This window comes from Aquila chrysaetos, chromosome 2 (assembly GCF_900496995.4).
Source record: "Aquila chrysaetos chrysaetos chromosome 2, bAquChr1.4, whole genome shotgun sequence".
Taxonomy (NCBI): Eukaryota; Metazoa; Chordata; class Aves; order Accipitriformes; family Accipitridae; genus Aquila; species Aquila chrysaetos.
This window is the reverse complement of record NC_044005.1, coordinates 39,250,608-39,259,892: the sequence shown is the minus strand read 5'-3', so window position 1 is coordinate 39,259,892 and position 9,285 is coordinate 39,250,608. Positions and strand designations below refer to the sequence as shown.

The 9,285-nt window shown below is 40.5% G+C and overlaps 1 protein-coding gene across 2 annotated transcripts; it reads left to right on the top strand.

Annotated features, from left to right (window-relative positions):
* Positions 1-17: 17 nt before the first annotated feature.
* On the top strand, positions 18-8,373 carry ERH (ERH mRNA splicing and mitosis factor). Of its 2 annotated transcripts, none has more exons than XM_030002749.2 (4): positions 18-155; positions 3,893-3,980; positions 5,148-5,268; positions 7,878-8,373. In XM_030002749.2, exons 1-4 carry the CDS (start codon positions 153-155, stop codon positions 7,978-7,980), a joined length of 315 nt encoding a protein of 104 aa, XP_029858609.1. In that variant the 5' UTR covers positions 18-152; the 3' UTR covers positions 7,981-8,373. The 2 variants fall into 2 exon arrangements, with proteins under 2 accessions (XP_029858609.1, XP_040976336.1); XM_041120402.1 differs by lacking the exon at positions 18-155 and adding an exon at positions 2,715-2,750.
* Positions 8,374-9,285: the final 912 nt, after the last annotated feature.

Below are 9,285 nucleotides of genomic sequence, written 5' to 3'. Positions count from 1 at the left end.
GCCTCCGGCCGCGCGTGCGCGGAGCGGCGCTCTGGCGCCGCCAAGCTCTATGGTCGGCCGTTAGCGCAGCGTTTCCGGCGGGCGCGGGGGGTTGTGGGCGATCGTCGCGCGCCTCTTCGCCGCCGCCGCCGTGCTGAGGAGCGGGAGCCGTGATGGTGAGCGGGGCTGGGCGGCGGGACGGGCCCGGCGCCGCCGCCGCCTCCTCCTCCTCCTCCTCCTCGCACCCGTCTTGGGGCGGGGGCGGCGCCGCTCGGGCTGCTTCCCCCCCCCCTCCCGCTGGGGCAAAGGGGGGCGGTCGGCGGCGGCGCCGCGGGCGGGAAGGCGCGGCGGGTAGTGGGGGCAGGCCGCGGCCGCCGCTCCGGGCCCGGGCGGGCGGCAGCACGTGCTGGCGGGGCAGCGGCCCCGAAAAGTGCCCCCCACACACACCGTCGCCGGAGCCCCCCCGGCACAAAGGCCGGTTGCTCTCGGGTGAGGGGAGGGGGGGGGAGGCTTCCGGCCCGGGCGCGGAGCGGGCTTGCCCGGGAGCTTCAGCCCCTTTATAGGCGGTTCTGGAAGCGCAGCCCTTCCTGGCGAGCGCTGGCTTCGCGGATCCGTCGGGTGTGTGCCTGCCTTAATTGGCTGATTTGCGGTAATTGAAGCTGCTTCTGCCCACGCTGCTTTCCCTGCTCCGCCCCGGTGCTCGGAGGAGGAGGAGGGAAGGGCGGTAGCTTGCGCTGGTGGGCCGTTTGAATGGCACGCTAAAGCACAAAGGCCTACCGGTCACAGTAGTTCGCTCGCATGCGTCTAATAAATTTGAATATGCTGAAGCAAGTGGTTGCCCTGCGGTGGAAGGACCGCTGCTTCTGGGTTTGCAGCAAAGTTCTACATCCGTCTGGCACACGCTCAAAAGCGGTTAGCTTCTGCTAGGATGAGCAGCTACAAGCCCCGTCCCTGTTGTCCAAAGTGAAAGGTGACACTTAAACTGCTTTTTCTGCCTAGCAGAAGTAACCGAAAGGCATTTAGGTGTGTGCAGTATACTACTTGTATTTGCATCGCTGCGCATCTTATTCTTACTATACTTTTTTATCTTCTTTTTTTGTTGTTGTTTTTTTATTTTTATTTTTTAATAGGACTACAGTTGGTGGAAGCCTCTTTGGGCAGATGCTACCTAGCTCCTAAGTCCTGCTGCTTTGGCTGTCAGCACGGCCTTAACCATTCTTACAGGGCTGTGTCTTCAGTAATTGGAACGCTTTCTATAGTGCTCTCTAGAAGTTCAAAATTATTGGTGTAATATAAACCATGTGGTATCTCATTCAGTGTCCAGCTTAACAGCAGCCAGTACAACTGTGCTTTTAAAGAAAATGCAAGAAAACCCAACGTATGCATCAGAATAAGAAGAGTCCATATTGGGCTTTTCCAGATAACCTGGTCCTAACATGTGAAGGTTTATGGATCTTCCCTTGTTTTGGCTTTCTTTTTCCTAACAACAAGATTTATACCTATAGGAAAACATAATAAGTTATTAATCACACTGATTCTTGCCCTGTCACCTAGGCACATATTCAGTAGGGCAGGTAATAGTTGGAGGAAACTTCTCTTGGGCTTCTGAACTTGTCACTTTTTTGTACTGATGTGGTAGGAGAGGAGGAGCAATTTTATCAAATCGAACAATTTCTTTTTTTTTCCTCTTAAGGTAAAATAATGGGAAGTTCCCAAAGAAATGTGTGAGATGTAATGTATTAATTCTACAGCATGGATGGTCCCAATGGCATTAATTTTAATAAGTTCCAGGCCAGTATCTGGTATGGATATTGTAAAGTGTCTGACATGATAAACAGTTTAAAGTCAGAAGCCCAAATAATTTCTCCTGTAAAGTTCTGAAAGAACCGGCTCACGTGTCTGGCTCACTGATATTTTTTTTTCTATAATCTGATTATTGGGATAATTTCAGAATATATACATTCATTTAACAATCAAAGAATGGGAGGGATAGCCTGAGTATTTATAGGCCAGAAAGCCTAAATTAATTCCCCAGCAAGATACTGAGAGACCAAACACAGAATTCACTCAATTATGGTACAGTTCCGTAACTCCTGGTCAGTTCAGTTTTATCTATGCTCTCTTAGGTTTTGTCAAACACACACAACATTTTTTTAATACTGAGTTTAGTTGAAAAAGATAAATATGTGTATGTAATCAGACACCACAAATGTAGTTTGCAAGACATTCTGATGCTAAAATAACACAGCTTTTTTTAGAACATACTGACTGAACTGCGTGATACACCATGGCCATTATTGTTAATGAGAGATCCTTAGTCAAATGCTCCCTGGAAGTCAGAGTTGCAAGTCCTGGAACCAAGCCTTGTCATCAGTGACCAGCAAATACAAATGGTAGTGCTGGAAAAAGTATTTTATAATAAAGTTTGGCAGTCATTTGGACTCCCTGGTAAGACACGCCTGTTCAAGTACAATGCACTTAGGAACAGCCAGATACCAGCCCCCCTTGGGGAATTCCTTTCAAATCTAGCATCCTCTGGCATACATGAAAGTGGACTTAAATGGTCTAGTCTCCTTTGTATGACTTTTGTTGCAGTGTATAGCTCTGAATTCCCCTCTTTTTCCATTTCTGATTGGGAAAAGTCTTGCTGCTTCTGTTTCTCTGTGTAACTTTTTCCTGGGCTTCTCTGAATCACCTTCTACCATGTTACTTGAGACAGAATTTAAAGAACTGAAAACTGTATTCCAGGCATGGGAACACTATCAGTCATGGTATAAAAATTTGTACTGTTTTCTTATATGTTCCTTGTAAATCCTAATATTGGCCATTTTTCTTTTCTGTCACTGTATTTGATAAACACTGAACTGGTATCTTCACTGGTATGTCCACAGTGTGGGTCAGGATCTTTGTATCAGCAGCAGATTAATTTCAGACCAATAATATGCTTTGGTATTTGTTTCCAGCATGTCTTACTCTGCAGTTGCCTCCATGAATATTACATGTTGTGTGCCCACCTCATATATTAGCATTGAGAACGTTGGATCCAATTAGCAGCACTGGGAATGGTGTTTTGTAGCCTGCTTGCAAACTTCCTGTGCTGTGTAACCTGTTAATTAGATCACGGATTGTGTACACTTCAAAAAATCTTGCTTCTTGTTTGCTCAAATTACTTGCAGTAGCCAAGTGACAAATATTACAGAAATAATGCAAGCCACAGACTGTACAATCATCTAAGTCTTTCCTGCAGAAGAACAAGCTTACAGACACTGACATTTGGAACAGTTATGTGTTCCATAATTACTGTTTCAGTAGACTCACTGATGCATGAAAAATCGGTGCATCTGTTTTGCAGGAAATAATCTTGAATACTATGTGTAGATTTATTGTTTAATTTGTGTTCCCTTGAAGTTAAAATAATAACTCAAAATAGCTATTTCTGTTAAAATCTTTTAAGGTGGGACTGACAGTGAAGTTAAGTTGGACTCCCTCCTTGCTTTTTAATTGGGGTATTTAAAAATCTTAATATCAGCTTGCATTTGGAATAAAATAAGTAAATGCACTAATGGCATAGCTTTTATACATGGACTTTATTGCTTTGCTTTTGTGTTTAAATAGAAACTACTATTTCCGTGGTATTTTTTTCAGCACAGTAGCTGCTTTACTGGTGATTTTACACATTTTAAAGTTACGTAAGGATTGATGGGACTGATTGGAAACAAAAATTATTAACACAGCTTATATGAATAGTAAATGCTGTTTGGAAAATGTCTGGTCCTTGATTGCTAGTTCAGTGTTTTAATATTATGCTTCTTTTTAGTGCTTCATTCAGATAAGTAACTTAATTCAAACAAAAAATCATTCAAATTTTGCAAGTAACCTGTTTTCTTGGTGTTTGTTTTGTTTTGTTTTTCAGTCTCACACAATTCTACTTGTCCAGCCTACCAAGAGGCCAGAAGGCAGAACATACGCTGATTATGAATCGGTGAATGAGTGTATGGAAGGTGGGTGCAGACATGGTAGTCAAAAACTGTTGTTAAAACCCCATTTTTGACATATTCCCAAACTTACTCAGTAAGAAAATAAGTTGCTGTTCATGTTTTCCCAAGGTAATTAACAAAAAAATGCAAAAATGTCTCATGCTTTTACTTTACTAATGTTTTAGCAAACTAAAAAATAGTTATTCTTTGTTTCTGAAACTTCCTTCTTATATTAAATGTCTCTTTTTGATTTAACTAGATTGAACCACATTCAGTTCGTGAGAGCAGGCAATATTCTTAGTGGGGCCATGCAGTAGACTTGCCTGAATGCATTTCATTGCAGGATCAGAGCCTAACTCACTAATCTTTGTGCTAGCCATGTAAAGGAAAGATTGCTACTGGAAATGATATATAGAAGTGTGTATGCAATTGATAAATAATTTGCAGCCTCATGGGATATATGCCAGAGGAAAAAATCCTGCATGACTTTGAGAGACACATAGTGAGCTTGGAAAGAAGATTGAAATACTAGAGGTGTATGACTTAAATGTGGAATTTCACTTAACAGTAAAAATTCTAATTCCAGGAAGTTTTGCAAGGCAAACAACAGCATGTAAAGCCTCTGTGGTCACTTTAATATTATATTCTTCTCAAATGTATCTGAATTATTTATGGGCTAGCTTAAATAAAACTGATTTAAATTCATATACAGGCTTGAGCTATCACTCTTACCTCAGTAGCCCTGTTTGACTCTTTCATCAAGAATGATCTTTCTTATGAGATTTGAGTAGCTTTATTTGACATTAGTTCTTTTCTTTCTTGGGTGTCTGTACAGTAGGAATATATGTTGCAATTGCTGTCTTAAAATTATTAGAAGGAATTTCAGGATTTCAGTTGGAGCTTACTGCATGGAAAGTTACATCTTTGACAGAAGTAAAACTTTTTGCTCTAGATGATGATAATGCTTCTTTCCATGCATCTTACCAGATTTTGTAGTATTATGTTTCAATGCAAATAGCTAGAACAAAAGCATTTCAACTCTGCAAAATCTGAGGAAGAAGTTTATGTCTCTATTTTCATGGTAGTCATCTCTAAACTTTCCTGATATCTGTGATTCAGTAGCTGAAGAAGTTTCAGCAAATACAGTTGTTGTTTTTTTAATATTGCATTGTTAATCTTCTTTCTCTGTAGGAGTCTGTAAAATGTATGAAGAGCATCTGAAGAGAATGAATCCCAACAGTCCATCCATTACATACGATATCAGCCAATTGTTTGACTTCATTGATGACTTGGCAGACCTCAGCTGTCTTGTGTAAGTTCAGTTGTACAAGTCCATTTCAGTGACGTAGAGAAGTCAGAAGTCTTCTATCTAAACATGTTTTATTGAAATTTGGTAAGGTTCTGGGTGTTTTTTGCTATAACTGTTTGTAAGGCAGCAGTATTGCAGCTAGCATGCCATGTTGCCCACTTCAATTAACTGCAACGGAATAAAGTATCTCTAAAGAAAGCTCAGAAACTGACAGTTCCACTTGGATTTTAGTCACGTTGAAGCTCCCTGCATTTCAAATACTGAAGTCCAACAGTTTAATACAGCTACATATTTTATTAATGCTAGAACCTGCTTAAATTGGGGCTGTATCTGCCTTTGTGCAGTTGGTCCGTTTCTTAAGGAGGCAGAACAATTACAGAATTTTATTCAGCTGAGGGCTGTACTAGTGGTACGGTAGAAGTCTACAGAAATGCATTGCAGCCAACTGTTTATTTTCATCAAGATACAGCAAGATGGAAGTTTCTGTAAATCCTAATGAAGTGATTGAGGAACAGATCAATCCTTCAGAGAACTCTAGCTAATTGTTTAAGTGTTCTTGTGAATACATTATCTCCAGTTCTTATCTGTGTGTTAAAGTTGTGGGCAAGCAAACGTGGTCTTGTGTACTTTCCATTCTGACAGCACTGTGAAATTAAATCTTAGATTTCACTATTCAGAACATAACTTAATATTGTAACTAAATCACTTAGTCCAGATCATAAGTATTTTCCATGCCGTAAATTTCAAGGTAATGCTTTGATATGACAGTGATATCAACTTTGCAGAAATTCTGTAGGAATAAGGATACAAATCTCGTATTCAAATAGCAAAAGACATAGCATTTGGTCTTCAAATCTCAAAATGCCACAAACTCTTTTTAAGCCAGTGAGTATCTGGCGTGTACATTCCTGCAGCTGTACTGCTCTGTCTGAAATCTGAGTGCAAGTACTTGTGTAGCAGCACAGTGAACAGCCTTTGCCAATTGATTCCAGTTCAAAACAAAAAGTTATTTAAAAAAAAACCCTGAGCATCAGATTGCTTTCTTTTGCATTCTGATGTACATACTGAATCTATGTTACTGATAGTGACTTATTACAAATGCCAAAAGTTTTCAGTAGAATAAGTAAAACAGGATTACAATTTCTGCAGAGTTACCTTGTCCCTAGACATTCTGCCACATTTGATCTTCAGGTGTCATAGTGCTGGGCTCATGCACTTTGAAAGACACGCTTTGTTTTAGTTTATCTAACAGACTGAAGCTAGCTCCTTGCTTTGGGAAGTAGCAACTGTTTTCTACTACAGTCTTGTGCCTTTCTTAATTAGGCTTGTAAACTCAGTGTCGTGCCAATTTCTACTTCAGCTTACAGTTTTCCACCAGATGGCACATGTAGCACGTAGTGTACCAGACATGTCTTGTGTTCGTGGAGATTCCTAAAGTACCTGCTATCTGGTCTTGCAGTGTAGCATTACAAATAGATTGGGGCAGGGGTGGAAATCAGTAACTTTTCCTGAAACTAACATTTCTTAGACTGCACTGGAACTACTAACAACTGCTACTATATCAATATATACTGAAACTCTTTCTGTGGCCTTGAACCAGTCATGCTGGGTTTTAAATAAAAAGGCTTTCTTAGAAACAGTATGCTTAGGGTTTTTTCCTTAGGTAAGAACTGTAAATTGTTCTGGATTGAGTTAACTCTGGATTTTTACTTAGCTTCTTACCAACGACCATCTCACCCTTCTGATTAGAAATATGTATATCAAGATTTTTACTGACCAGGACGTCAGTAGTTCTTGAAGCATTCACTGAAAATACCATCTTCATCAAAAAAACATTCAACTTTAACGACTGAGAGGGGAAAGGAGGGTGTGAATCTATACAGATAACTTCACACAATTTGCTTTCATTTTTCAGTCTAATTCTGCTTCAATTCAACAGTGTCTTGAGTAACTGAGTTCTCTGGCCCTGGCAAGAAATCGACTATGCCTGAATAGCAAAGAAAATGAGTCTGTGGGTTCTTGTTTTCAATTTGCTTTTTATGAAGCAGCCTTGTTTTTTAGATGTGAGCTTGTCCTCACTGCCAACTGGCAAGAATCCTTTGTCATCCATCTATGAGTCTACCCTTGCTCCTGGAAAATTGTGCTTTTATTCATTCTCTAAAAATTCCAAACAGAAGTGGAACACTTGAATTTACCTGAACACTTGCTTGAAGTAGTGTTTGGCTCATTAAGACAAATTAGGTTGTTTCCTGGTGGAACTATTCTTCTTCATTCTGAGCTCCAGAATATTAAGGTGCTCCATTTGTTGTCTCCCATAAGTAATTATATTCATGAATTAAAATGTGAACACACTGTGATCCAGTCACTCAGTAGTCCTTGGAGCATCTAGTTTTATTTCAGGTTCTTACTGATCTGCTGGGTAACTGGTTTTTAGGCAACAGGATAAATCTGTTTGGCAAGTCGCAATTCCTATCTACTTCTGATATTACTTGTGTTCTGTACACAACTTTCTGCCTCATACACTTGAGGATGCTTAATTGTTTGTGAAGTTCTTCTGGTAAACATACTACAGGGCAGACTGATGTTAAATTAACTCTTTTTTTTCTCTCTAGTTACCGTGCTGATACTCAGACATACCAACCGTACAATAAAGACTGGATAAAGGAGAAGATCTACGTCCTCCTCCGCAGGCAGGCCCAGCAAGCAAGCAAATAATGGGGGCACCATCATTACATGGGTTTGGGGGAGGGCTTGGACAACAGGTGTGTACAGAGTGTAGTAGTGAACGTTTTGTATTATAGTCATCCTGTTGCCATCTTGTTAAACTCTTTAGGCAGGACTGAATGTATTGTTAGAGATGCAAGGATTTTGTTGGATTTGACTTTTTTTTCAGTGTAAATGGAGAAGAAAGTGCAACATCTTCAACAGAGTTTTAATTTGTTTTTTTTCCTCTGGTTAGCTAATGGTCCTACCTTATTTGAACCCCTGGGGCTGTTCACATTGTACTTCGCCACATTCACTGTATGTGCCCTCCTGTGGGGTTTCCAACATTTAGTTATGTCCTTGAGACGGTCTTAATGGGGAATAAAAAACTACCCTTTAGTTAAACTTGAGTGCTGAATTTTGTGGTTTTTGCCAGAAAACAAATTAAATCTTTCTTGCCTGTTTGCCAAGGAACGAGGTTCGAAACATGTGGACTGAGCCAACAGTTGTTTGCTGTATTAGAAAATGGCTCAAATTCTGGCCTGCCAAGTTAACTTCTCTGGCCTAGTCTTGACTACTGTCTTTCCTGGGGATCTTTGGGAAACACAGCAACCCTCTTGCACTCTAAACTTGATCTTTCTACTTTTTATATTCATGTAAGTGTGTCTGTTCCAGCATAGGTGATGGGAGAGCGCAGGCTGAATGTATCACATCACAGACCCCATTAATTAGTCCACTTACAACCTTCCCCTGAGAAAGGAATAGGCAAAACAAATTGTTTTGATGGGGATCTGCCCCAAACTGCATTTTCTCTTTACAGAGGATAAGGACTTAACTGTTTGCATGCACCATAAAATTATATCTGCCCCTAGATATCTTGAACACTGATGTCTTTGTAATTTTGCTGTACTGAAAAAGTTTGGATTGGAAGACACATTAGACCAAAAAATACAGGTAGAAAAGCAAAGCTGGCTTGGTACTTTGTGCCTTTGTGTTACTCCAGAGTTTGCCTACTGTAGGTACAGATCTGAGTCTTGGACTGTACAGGCATACTCAACTAGGAGCAGTTCCAGGATTAACAGAAGAATGGAATTCTCTCTAGTGCACTTAACTTCCTAATACACATCAATAGTTTCTGATAGACCTCACAGCAAATGGATTGGCTTAAAAGAATCTGAGGTCAAATTGTCTGTCTATAGTAAAGCTTTAATGAAAATAGCTTCATTTAAGTAATAGCTGCTGAAGACTTGGAATCAAGCTACTGAAGAGATAGAAATTCTTAGAAGGATATTGGGAGAAGGTGTTAAACTTTTTGCT

Excerpts from the sequence above, each read along its gene's own strand:
- ERH (XM_041120402.1), top strand. The coding sequence starts at position 2,730 with ATGGGAACACTATCAGTCATG. Across the intron at positions 3,981-5,147 it reads GGTGAATGAGTGTATGGAAG|GAGTCTGTAAAATGTATGAA; the intron begins GTGGGTGCAGAC and ends CTTTCTCTGTAG. Across the intron at positions 5,269-7,877 it reads GCAGACCTCAGCTGTCTTGT|TTACCGTGCTGATACTCAGA; the intron begins GTAAGTTCAGTT and ends TTTTCTCTCTAG.